This window comes from Haliotis rubra, unplaced genomic scaffold (genome assembly GCF_003918875.1).
Source record: "Haliotis rubra isolate DU_JTF1 unplaced genomic scaffold, ASM391887v1 Scf96, whole genome shotgun sequence".
NCBI lineage: Eukaryota > Metazoa > Mollusca > Gastropoda > Lepetellida > Haliotidae > Haliotis > Haliotis rubra.
Window position 1 is genome coordinate 148,134 of NW_025767701.1, and position 13,736 is coordinate 161,869.

At 38.2% G+C, this 13,736-nt stretch overlaps 1 protein-coding gene across 1 annotated transcript; it reads right to left on the reverse strand.

The window, feature by feature from the left end:
* Positions 1-516: 516 nt before the first annotated feature.
* Positions 517-13,246, reverse strand: LOC124265057. Its single transcript, XM_046699854.1, has 8 exons — positions 13,099-13,246; positions 12,458-12,490; positions 12,009-12,135; positions 6,023-6,139; positions 2,555-2,617; positions 2,349-2,381; positions 1,418-1,868; positions 517-675 (listed from the first exon to the last, which is right to left on the reverse strand). Exons 2-7 carry the CDS (start codon positions 12,488-12,490, stop codon positions 1,423-1,425), a joined length of 819 nt encoding a protein of 272 aa, XP_046555810.1. The 5' UTR covers positions 13,099-13,246; the 3' UTR covers positions 517-675; positions 1,418-1,422.
* Between the last annotated feature and the right edge of the window lie 490 nt (positions 13,247-13,736).

The following is a 13,736-nucleotide window of genomic DNA, read 5'->3' on the forward strand; positions in this document are numbered from 1 at the left end:
CTCGTGGTGAGTGCAAATAGCTCTTTCAAAAAGCATGAAACGTTTACCATCGTACTGTGCCTGCACATCACTGATGTTAGACGAAACATACTTTCTAAAAAATACTTTGTGCTTAACTTTTTTCCAGGTAAATCAACACTTTCCTTTCAAAAATAAACGTTTACCATCGTACTGTGCCTGCACATCACTGATGTTAGACGAAACATACTTTCTAAGAAATACTTGGTGCTTAACTTTTTTCCAGGTAAATCAACACTTTCCTTTCAAAAATAAACGAAAAAGGAAAATATTTAAGAAAAAAATGTCAGTATATATGTTGTATCCAGAGACCACTTTAGTCTCTAAAGTAGACTAATCATTGGATTACCAGATAGCTGATTTCTAATGAACATAGATAAGTTGTATACTGTGAAAACCGACATCCATTCAACATGAATAAAGATACAGTAAGACAACCGATATGTATTCACCATAGATAAAGTGTGCAGTGTGATAACCCGTATCCATTGAACATTCACAGGTTGTAGAGTATCAACTTGTTCATCTTACAAATTTGATGCAATTGGGATAACCTCTGGATTTACACCAATGCTTTCTTTCGCAATTTCAGCCGCAGACGTTGAAGGCAGGCTGGCAGCATGTTCAGTATCTGCTGCCATTTCATCTGTGGCACCACTAATGAAAACAACATAACTTTGAGTGCTTACAGAAAAGGGTGAATATATCAAAATAGGGTGTTTCTGCTGAGGCCGTGACATGTTCTTACAGAAAAGAGTGAATATATAAAATTAGGGTGTTTCTGTTAACACAATGACCAAAACACATTCTGTTTTTAAGTGAGGAGATCCAAAAGATTCACTTACCTTTTGTAGTGTTGACTTTTCTCTTTTGATGATCCCTCAGTCAACTTCCTGAAAAGAGTCGCTTACCTCAGTACTTTCAGAAATAGTAAATATAGAAGTTATATCAAACATTACTTTCCTTTTGAAAATTGACGAAACAGCCTTCGTTGTGACAAAAGTACTTTTGCCTCATGTTTAAAAAATATGAATACATGATGCCTTTTAGAATGTGGTCAAATGTAACATGGGTTGTATTTGGAATTACACTTTCTCATGTTATATTTGGCGATTGGGTGCCTGACTCTGATGGTGTCGGTTCGAATCCTGGATGGAACTCAACCCAACAAAATGTACTAGAATCTGTACTTTATTGTGAAAGTGTAATCCCAAACATAATAAGTTACATTTCACCACTTTCTAAATGGCATTGTGTATTCATTTATAGGTTGTTCAATATGATAACTGATATCCACTTAACAAAAGTTGGTTATGCAAGTATGAATTGTTGAACGCACACTACTGAATCCTGATTGCGAATCTAATGTAAGTGGAGTGTTTACTGGATTTTCACCAACCTCTTTTACGCATCTTCACTCAAAGACTGTGAAGGCAAGGCGGCCGCATCTTCTTTGTTCTCCGCCCTTTCTCTGGTATCACTGATGTTGTCAGTTGCCGGCTCAGTGCAAACTTGCAAACTGCAGCTGGGAGCATCCTTCCCAATGCCTTGCAAAAAGTTCTTAAACATTGTCTTCACCGTTTCCTGATCTTCCATCATTCTGCCTCTATCTTCCTCAGTATCATGTAGAAATTCCAAAACAAGACATGACTTGTTGTGCATTTTTTTTAATTTACAACTATAAAGTCCCTTCAGTTTATCAATGAACTCAATGAAATCACCGTCGCTCACAATGCTTTCTATCAGTCCGTGCACAACATTCTTAAAATTCCATGTTGACCCGAGAGTCCGTCCCTGACCATCATCTTGTTCATAGCAACAGTAAGTCATCTTGTTGTTGGCACATTCAACTGTCAAAATATAATACAAAATAACACATATCGTTAAATAAGAAAGAGAGCCAAAGAATTGATTGGTTCTAGTGTTTGTGATTCAATATCGCAATAATTTCAGCATTGGCTCCATTAGAGTCCTCACGGTTGTAACGAACTGACAAGGAACACATTTTGTTTGAAATATAATAGCTATAGATTGCAGTAAAAATGTCAGTTTGTTTTATCTGTCAGTTTATCATTAACGTAGTTAGACTGTGCATCCTATCACTTACTAGATATTCATGTGATATTTCAAGCGTTAACGTTGTGCAAAAGAGGCAAATGATTGATTTTGGAACATAAATCCTTAATAAGCTGGGAAATATCAGTCGTTTTGTTCACGTTCGTGCTCACTGGTCGATAACAACTTATCGCACGGGTGATTTCGTAGATAATGTTCTGTTGTTTGACAAACAAGGATAAGATTAGTTGTATCTAAGAAAAGATTACGCTTACCCTGCACGATTGTTTTACCATTTTCTGCTGGAACTGAAGAAAGAAATGGAATTTATATTTCGTATTACAGCAGTCAAATAAAATGCGACAAAATATGTAATATTTGTTTTGTTGCAAATTACGTTTGGGGAAAAGATATGTCGTGGATAGTGTAAAATTATGACACAATGACCTATGAATTAGTAAGCTCGATTACATTAACTTACCCGATATCCGTATTTTTGGCTTGACACCTTTGTCAGTAGAGATTGCAACACCATCGGATGACTCTACCGAAATAGGTAAACATATCAGCTGAATTAAATCTGTTACGAAATATATATATGGGTTTCTTGATGGATAGTTATTGTTTAAAATGAGTTTATCAGCATATGTAAATTTTCAAGCTGCTCTGTCCGCTGTCCTGTGTGCTGTATGCTTAGCACTCATTTCGTACATTATCTCATGGTGTCGCGAGGTTTATGTCCTACCTTCCTGTACTCTACATAATAGAGGTTTATGTCCTATCTTCTTGTTCTCTACAGAATAGTGTTGTATGTCTTATCTTCTTGTACTCTACAGAATAGTGTTGTATGTCCTATCTTCTTGTACTCTGCATAATAGTGTTGTACGTCCTATCTTCTTGTACTCTACAGAATAGTGTTGTATGTCCTATCTTCTTGTACTCTACAGAATAGTGTTGTATGTCTTATCTTCTTGTACTCTACAGAATAGTGTTGTATGTCCTATCTTCTTGTACTCGACATAATAGTGTTGTACGTCCTATCTTCTTGTACTCTACAGAATAGTGTTGTATGTCCTATCTTCTTGTACTCTACAGATCAGTGTTGTATGTCCTATCTTCTTGTACTCTACAGAATAGTGTTGTATGTCCTATCTTCTTGTACTCTACAGAATAGTGTTGTATGTCCTATCTTCTTGTACTCTACAGAATAGTGTTGTATGTCCTATCTTCTTGCACTCTACAGAATAGTGTTGTATGTCCTATCTTCTTGCACTCTACAGAATAGTGTTGTATGTCCTATCTTCTTGTACTCTACAGAATAGTGTTGTATGTCCTATCTTCTTGTACTCTACAGAATAGTGTTGTATGTCCTATCTTCTTGTACTCTACAGAATAGTGTTGTATGTCCTATCTTCTTGTACTCTACAGAATAGTGTTGTATGTCCTATCTTCTTGTACTCTACAGAATAGTGTTGTATGTCCCATCTTCTTGTACTCTACAGAATAGTGTTGTATGTCCCATCTTCTTGTACTCTACAGAATAGTGTTGTATGTCCTATCTTCTTGTACTCTACAGAATAGTGTTGTATGTCCTATCTTCTTGTACTCTACAGAATAGTGTTGTATGTCCTATCTTCTTGTACTCTACAGAATAGTGTTGTATGTCCTATCTTCTTGTACTCTGCAGAATAGTGTTGTATGTCCTATCTTCTTGTACTCTACAGAATAGTGTTGTATGTCCTATCTTCTTGTACTCTTCTACAGAATAGTGTTGTATGTCCCATCTTCTTGTACTTCTACAGAATAGTGTTGTATGTCCTATCTTCTTGTACTCTACAGAATAGTGTTGTATGTCCTATCTTCTGTACTCTACAGAATAGTGTTGTATGTCCCATCTTCTTGTACTTTACAGAATAGTGATGTATGTCCTATCTTCTGTACTCTACAGAATAGTGTTGTATGTCCCATCTTCTTGTACTCTACAGAATAGTGTTGTATGTCCTATCTTCTTGTACTCTACAGAATAGTGTTGTATGTCCTATCTTCTTGTACTCTACAGAATAGTGTTGTATGTCCCATCTTCTTGTACTTCTACAGAATAGTGTTGTATGTCCCATCTTCTTGTACTCTACAGAATAGTGTTGTATGTCCTATCTTCTTGTACTCTACAGAATAGTGCTGTATGTCCTATCTTCTTGTACTCTACAGAATAGTGTTGTATGTCCTATCTTCTTGTACTGTACAGAATAGTGTTGTATGTCCTATCTTCTTGTACTCTACAGAATAGTGTTGTATGTCCTATCTTCTTGTACTCTACAGAATAGTGTTGTATGTCCTATCTTCTTGTACTCTACAGAATAGTGTTGTATGTCCTATCTTCTTGTACTCTACAGAATAGTGTTGTATGTCCTATCTTCTTGTACTTTACAAAATAGTGTTGTATGTCCTATCTTCTTGTACTCTACAGAATAGTGTTGTATGTCCTATCTTCTTGTACTCTACAGATCAGTGTTGTATGTCCTATCTTCTTGTACTCTACAGAATAGTGCTGTATGTCCTATCTTCTTGTACTCTACAGAATAGTGTTGTATGTCCTATCTTCTTGTACTGTACAGAATAGTGTTGTATGTCCTATCTTCTTGTACTCTACAGAATAGTGTTGTATGTCCTATCTTCTTGTACTCTACAGAATAGTGTTGTATGTCCTATCTTCTTGTACTCTACAGAATAGTGTTGTATGTCCTATCTTCTTGTACTCTACAGAATAGTGATGTATGTCCTATCTTCTTGTACTTTACAAAATAGTGTTGTATGTCCTATCTTCTTGTACTCTACAGAATAGTGTTGTATGTCCTATCTTCTTGTACCTCTACAGATCAGTGTTGTATGTCCTATCTTCTTGTACTCTACAGAATAGTGTTGTATGTCCTATCTTCTTGTACTCTACAGAATAGTGTTGTATGTCCTATCTTCTTGTACTCTACAGAATAGTGTTGTATGTCCTATCTTCTTGTACTCTACAGAATAGTGTTGTATGTCCTATCTTCTTGTACTTTACAGAATAGTGTTGTATGTCCTATCTTCTTGTACTCTACAGAATGGTGTTGTATGTCCTATCTTCTTGTACTCTACAGATCAGTGTTGTATGTCCTATCTTCTTGTACTCTACAGAATAGTGTTGTACGTCCTATCTTCTTGTACTCTACAGACTAGTGTTGTATGTCCTATCTTCTTGTACTCTACAGAATAGTGTTGTATGTCCCATCTTCTTGCACTCTACAGAATAGTGTTGTACGTCCTATCTTCTTGTACTCTACAGAATAGTGTTGTATGTCCTATCTTCTTGTACTCTACAGAATAGTGTTGTATGTCCTATCTTCTTGTACTCTACAGAATAGTGTTGTATGTCCTATCTTCTTGTACTCTACAGAATAGTGTTGTATGTCCTATCTTCTTTGTACTTTTACAGAATAGTGTTGTATGTCCTATCTTCTTGTACTCTACAGAATAATACGAGTGTTGTATGTCCTATCTTCTTGTACTCTACAGATCAGTGTTGTATGTCCTATCTTCTTGTACTCTACAGAATAGTGTTGTATGTTCTATCTTCTTGTACTCTACAGAATAGTGTTGTATGTCCTATCTTCTTGTACTCTACAGAATAGTGTTGTATGTCCTATCTTCTTGTACTCTACAATATTTAGCTATGTGTCCCACCTTCTTGTATTCTATACTGCCGTATTGTGTGCCCTTACTTCATGGACTCAAAAGTGTGGTATTAGTAGTGTGAACCTTTCTGTACTGTATTACACTGTGTTGCGTGAACTACCTTGTTGTACTGTATATTTACTGCATTAAAGTGGTAATTGCAGTGGAGACTGTATTCCATGAAACTGCAGAGTATCACGGTTCCCATATTATTGTCAGTCCACATGTTTGTAATACATACCAGTATGTACATGCTGTTCACGGATGTGTTGTTCATTGATGAAAACACCAGATGTTGTACATTTATTGACATCACTTTTGTTCGACCCTAGTATTTGTTTAAACTCCATCGAAACGTCTGAAAATAAACACAATGTTATCTACTCACTTTCTTCCAATTTCTGGAGTGTGGGGTATTTTCGATTCCCCAAATTGGTACAATTTTGTCCTACGCCGTGTTATTGCTGGAATATTGCTAGAAAACGCGCAAAACTATACTCATTAACTCTTGCAATTTCTAAGTGCCTAAAACGACTTCGTTATCACCTCCACATTTCAAGTAAAAACAACTTTATGATGCTTGTAAATGAAATCAATTAATCACTTAATAAATTCAACAATAATGCTTTCATTTACAAGGTTCATCATATGCAGTAAATTGTAAACTGAATATAGTGGACATTTGTGCAATTCACTCATCCGTTTCAACAGACATATGCTGTATAGGCGGGTAAAGAGTCCTTTGTTGACAGGTGACCTACTTTACTTGATGAATGGGATTAATGAGTTTTTAATTCCTTTCACGTGGCCTCATACGTGGGTTGCTAGGTGACCTAATGGAAAAACCCACCCTTATCAGTTCAAGACACGCATAAGGGCATGGCATGCCATGAGAAATAAAATATGGTATCACCGAATCAATAAACAGTATCCATCAATGAAAAGTTGTTTCTGTCACAACTGAAATATGTGAATGCCATGTGAGGCTGTAACTGATAAGATAGATCATATGATCGGTTGATATATGACTTTAAATAACCCTTTTTTGGCCCTCAAATAGATACGCCCCTCACGTGACCCATACTCTGATAACCAAATGAATAATCCAACCGTCTCGTTATCCCTCCAGTACATCATTGATGATTTTATAAACAAGGAGAATCACCTAAAATACAGAGATGACAACCCAGTCTATGTAGGTTCAAATGTTTGAGTGACTGTGTTTAGGCATCTTTATCTTTATCTAAGCCCCTGTTTCTTTTTGAACTGGCCCTGGTCTGATAATGTCCTGACCTTGCTAAGCCCAAGTGTCTTTGACCTCAATCTTGTACTCAAAATGTAGCCAGTAAAGTCAATGTGTGTCTATACTGTAAAACGTGAGGTTGAACCTGAAGATTTGAGTTACTAACTGTGACAATGACACAGTTGTCAGTAGAGTAGTAGAATACTTAATTTGCTATATTTCAACGCCAGCAATGTCCTACTGCTGGGCCGCCTCACCTCGGTCTGATGAATATTTAGTTTATGTTTAGAATATGGACACATATTGTTAGAATATATGGTCAGGACTTATGGTCAGGATGGACAGAACTAAGACTAAAGCTTAAACATGCAAGAGGTGTTTGGGATACGGCAATGAGTATGCTTGGGGGAATGTTGTCTACGAAGACACGTTTACCTGTGTCTACTGCAAGTCTTAATCAAGGATAAGGTTGCCTCAAGAAATGTATTCATATTGAAATTGAAATCAATATACCATTGGTAGGTCTGACTGATCTGGATAATTGCATTACAACCTACTAAACACATTGTCATAGTTCACACATCATACAGAAGATTTCCATATCTACACTTACGGACCATTTCCAACAGCCAGTGGTCAACTGAGGTCCAGCACATACCTACGTTGTCTAGGTACCCAGTAATATTGAATCTAAAGTCTGTAGGATTGCACACAATGAATATGGTTATGATTTTCATGAAATAACCATTGAAATGGCTAAATTCAAATTCAAAAGTTTATTCTAATGCAAACATTTCAGTACATCATTCAATTGGTTTGACGTACCAAATGATAAATGAGAATGGTCTTTTACATTCACATGACATGCAAAATCAACTACATTTCTTTTAATTGTATGTTTCATATCAAAGAATTGTCTTTCCCCTTGGATACTGCTCTCATTATTTGGAGTCAGGGCTCTGTGGGAAGAGTATGTATCATATTCCCGAACGTCGTGTGATTTGGCCCTGTTAAATTGTATGAACTCCTTGAAAAGCCGAAGGTCAATCCTACCATCCTCCCCAATAATACACACACACACCTCTCCTAGAGTAGCATTTCCCCATAAATTTTTGACTTCATGATTTATGTGCATCTCCCCTTCTCCAGAATCATGGATCCGACTCTGTGTTTATGTATTCATTCGATTGTGCAAATAAAAAGTATGTTTGGTTAAGCTCCCAAAATTTGGTAAAACCCTGATATATCTCCAATTTTAATGTATGAAGTATATGGTACTAATTCCGAAAGAGTAGGACCAAAATATCACTCTCTACGAAACAGTTCCTCATAGAGATCACTTAAAACACAATGTCGGTACGAGTTACAATTATCTAAAGGCCTGTTTATACGGCGACATTTGCACATGTGTTTATTTTTTGCATATGTGTAAATTTGCTTACAGGAGTATATTTGGTCGTATAAACGCAATTACACATATGCAAATTTTACTACCCCAAGCAAAAATACTCCTGGCCTAGACCAGGTGCAAATGTTTTACTACCGGTGAGTAAATGCTTATTTTTTGCTACCCTAAGCAAATCTGGTCGTATAAACGCATAGCAAATTTACTCAGGGTGAGTATTTGTCCCGCTCGATTTCATAATGGCTATTTTGGTAGTTTCCCGCGTATACTTTACGCGCCTTATTGGTCACATATCTGTCAGTTGATGTCTAGCTTCCATTAAAAACAGACACACGACAATGGCGAACCGGAAAGGAACTCGAGGTGCCAAAAGACGCGGTTCCGCTTGGAATGACGAGGAAACAAAATGCCTATTGGCAATATGGGAAGATAACAGTATAGAGGAATTACTGGAAAACCCCCAAAGCAACAATGTTTCGGTGTACAATACTGTCGCGACGGAAATGGGTACAAAAGGATTCAACAGGACATCCTGACCAATGTAAAGTGAGAATCCATACCTTAACGAGGACATACAGAGAGTGTAAATCAAACCCTGAAGAAAAGTGGAAAGGGAAGGAAACTTTGTAAGTTTTTGAAGAACTGGACGCCATTCTTGGTACCAGACCAGCCTCGTCGCCTCTAAAGGTTATAGATACATTGACCAAGAAAGTCGAAGATGAAGGAGGGGATTCTTGTGAACCTGATGATACAGCACAGGCAAACACACAGGCTGTTGGTGACAGTTGTGCTGACATTACACCTCTTACTGATAATGAAACTGAAAGGGATGAAAAGGATGCATCTGACACGGAAAGCAGAAAGAATAAAGAAAGGTATCCACTGAAGGGGAAAATGAAAAAGGTGAAAAGCGAGAAGAAAAGAGCTCGGAAGACGAGGATGGAAGTAGCACTGAAATCTGTGATGGATGGATTTAGTGCAGCAAACGAGAGATCTGATGATAAGGTTCTTGACCTTGAACGCCAGAAAATAGAACTTGAACGCCAAAAGCTTGATGTCGAGAAAGCCAAGATCGAATCAGATGAAAGACAGAAGCGTGAAGAGAGACAGCACCAGTTCAACATGATGAATATGATTATGAGAGCTGTACGGGGGACAGGACAACAGCCCCCACCTGACCCATACAGCACGGGTTTTACAGCTCAGTATGATGGAGGTGAATCGGTAAGAGGTCCGGGCCCTTCATCACGCTATTCCTCGACAGTCAACCAACAATCTTCAAACGACGATTCTTGGATAACTGATACTGAAGACGGAACAAGTTTCTACAATTTGTAGACTTCATGAATGACACAAGACTATAAATGATACATTCATGATTATTTTAACTATTGCTCAATTCTGTTTTCTCATCAACCGCCATGAAGTTCATTGGCGTTTGGTTTCCATTTCATCCTTCGAGTTAGTTCCAGTGTGTGTCTTGAGACGTTTCCGTTCTGGTGTTTGTCCAGCCATATTCTTAGTGCTGCTGTAATCACAATGTTCATTTGAGCAATCTAGACAGCATCTAGATATAAGCCTTGTAATAATTCATGTTCTCTTATGAATAAAGGATTTTTAGATTTAGTGCACATTTCACTTTTTCCGAAAAGAAGAAAAAGCATGGTTTCACCCTTCTGTTACCAGCTTTGAATAATTACTGAAAGCTCTCGTAATTATCCTTACAGCTTTGAGGATAATGCTGTTGAAACCATGACTTGTCATTCACTAATAAAGTCAAATGTTTGCGTATCTTACCGTTTCGAAAATCATGATCCTGGTTTTGAGGCTATTGAAAGTGTGTATTATAGCTAATGCAAAAACGCCATGTCAAATTGTTCTCTGAGGTTATGGTCAATGTGTTGCAATATTGTATTGGTGTGTTGGCATAAAAGAAAGGATTGCTTACATCTTCACAAAATACTTTAATTTGAATTTTGAAACACGTGCATGTACAAGTTTAAATGCTTACAATAATCACCAATATGAACTATACATGGTTTACTCCAAAGTAAATGTCTTCACAAAATGAATAATGTCTTTAAACACATCATTGCAGAAAGCCAGCGCGATTTCATCACGCAGAGCTTTCGCACATTGAATCCCTTCGTCGCCCCCATCCTGTACATCCAGTTGGTAGTCATTTTCTTCTCCGTCTTCTTCGGTGTCCCAATCCTCCTTGTAGAGGTCACGTACACTCTCGCAAATGTTGTGGAGGACAACACAGCATGTAATTACCGTGCAGGCAAATTCGACGTCAACGTCCATCCTCTTCTGAAAACACCGCCAGCGTCCCTTCAAGCGACCAAACGCGTTTTCAATCGTCATCCTGGCTCGGCTGAGTCGATAGTTGAAGGTACTCTGAGCTGGAGTGAGGTTAGCTCTGCCAGTGTAGGGCTTCAATAACCATGACTTTAAGAGGGGTATGCTGCATCACCAAGGAGCACCAAGGGCATCTGTGTATTTCGATGTTCTTCGACCAGTTTGGTAAGAGAGAACCATCATCACCAAGGAAATAAATGTCTGAGTTCACAAAGACACGGGCGTCATGCACTCTGCCTGGCCAGCCAATATTGATGTTTGTAAACATCTGGTTGTGGTCACATACCCCTTGAAGGATAAAGAGAATAGAAACCTTTCCTGTTCGTGGTAGTCACCGTGTGAAAAGTTAGGAGCTATGATAGGGATGTGACTGCCATCTATAGATCCTACACAGTTTGGAAATCCCCAACGCTCCTCATAGCCCCTGATAACATCCTTCAATGCGTCTCCCTGGGGAACCTGACGTATTCAGTCAGGAGAAGTTTTCATGATGGCTTCGCACACTTGATGGATGCAGATACATACGGTTGCCTTCCGACACCAAAAAGGTTGGCCACAGTTCTATATATTCTGCGGAGGAAGCCATCCAATAGATTGTTATAGCAACCTTTTTCTTCACATCCAATGGTTCCTCAACTGTATGTTCAGAGGGGAGAGGCTCATCGTTTAGTCGAGTGCAGATCAATTCATACGCTTTCTCTTAGCATTCTAAAATTTTCTAACCATTCGGCATCGGTGAAATGTTTGCCAACAACTTCCGTATACCAATGACTTGATCTTGGCTTTCTTCTAGAAGTTCGATCATTGGAACATCCCAGTATCAGACCAACACTGATGTAATATGGGAAATGCCTATACCTTCTTCTTATCGCGCGTCTTACTCCATCCATTGCTAGTGCAGAAATGAACTATTATCAACATTTACTACCGCTTTGCCTAAAGTCCGTATGAACGCATAGCAAATTGCTCACCCTAGCAAATTACACTCCCTATGTAAATTTACTCATGTATGCAAATTTGCACATGTGTATATTTTCGCCGTATAAACAAGCCTTTATTGACCAAAATGTAACTTTCTTTCCTACTGATCTAATGTTTTTTTGTGTCTGAAAATAGTAAAACTGAATAAAAAGAACTAAAATCGTTCTCGTAGTAAGACTCTATTTGATAATTTGACGCTCTGAACATGGAACGTTTTTTGACAGAACGGTATCTTACTCTGCTGGTGTACTGGAGGCCTGCATGCTTCTTCTGTACCGTCACGCTGAGGACAATCATTGTTGTCAATGTCGTCGGTGCTGACATCACTCGTGTCTGGATCCATCTCCGTTGTCGGCGACAGCATCTAGACGACACGTGATACTCATATAGACCACCACTGACAGATATACGGAGACACTGGCTGAGTGGTATTTTAAGTGTATTTTATTGATAATTCACAGTGAAAATGATTTCATGATAATAAATCTACAGACCTTCGTAACATGTGACACAAACCGATTGATAATTTGCTCGCTCACTTACCCAGTACTTACTCAATATGTAAATAACGATTGTCTCATGAATCTTCTTGAAAATGCCAACTCTAAATCTACAGCTCTTTGTGCAAACTTTACCAAAAAAACTTTCATGTTTCATATATGTTACCCTCTGGTACACTCACCCACCTCTTTTATTTTCTTTATCATGATCCCAGGCATCTAGAGGTGGAAAACAAGAAATGAATGGTCATGTATTCAGTCAGATCCAGCTACACATGCATACACACCGACACGCTTGTAGGCAGTTGAACGTTAACAATACTAGGTATGCATACTATAAATAGCATGTACTCTGTCTCCATTTAAGGGTAGCCGTCATTATCGCCCTCACGTGCCAAACTAATTATTCTCTGCATATTAACTTGCTGCACATTTTTATTACATTTAGATAACAATCATATCCCTAGGATAAGATTGTACCGTTCACTCTCATGCATGGGTACTGTATTATATGGGTTCAATATCTACAGTCAACAATGTTACTGGTGCACCGGGTAGGGGGAAACCGAAACTAGGGGATTCCCCTATTTTATTATAATTGGACATTTACTAATAACAGAGCGATCAGAATTAACTCTGACACTCGAGGAAACTGTCACCGGAAATATTGAACATGAACCGTAGTATGGTATTAAAGGGTAAGAGTTGTATGGCCACGATTGACAGATATATACATGCAATGCATATATAGTAATCTACTTCCGTGTAATACTCATTATCTATTTCTTTTCAAAGCAGATCAAGCCTAACCCTGACGATTTACTCACCTAAGTGTTGTCAAATTATTCCCTCAAATCATTCCAGGACTTGTAACACATCTACAAATAGAGAACTCTGTATTAAGACGTGGTAGGAGATAAACGCTGGGAGTCGCTCTTCTCCGAGACGCCTCCAGTTGCGGGCATGTTCTCTGACGTCATACAACCGGTGTTGTATAACAAAGCGTGCCCTGCACCGATATGCACAACATTACTGTTTGCATGTTGAGTGGGTAAATGGGACTCGATGTATGTATGTGGAGAATCGAATTTGAGTCTTTGCCGTCACCCTGTCTGTCTGTCTGTGTGTCTGTATGCATGCATGCCTGTTTGCCTGCCTGTCTGTCTGTCTGTTTGTCCATATGCATGTTTGTCTGTCTGTCTGCATGTCTGTAAGTCTGTCTCTCTGCCTGCATGCTTGTCTGTATGTTTGTCTGTCTGTCTTGCATGTCTGTATATTTGCCTAACTCTGTCTGTATGTATGTATGTCTGTATGTCTGTATGTATGTATGTATGCATGTCTGTCTGCAATGCCTGTCTGTATGTCTCTCTGTATGTGTTTATGTCTGTCTGTCTGTCTCCATGTCTGTCTATATGCTTGTATGTCTGTCTGCCTGCAAGTATGCATGTCTGCCTGTCTGTCTGTT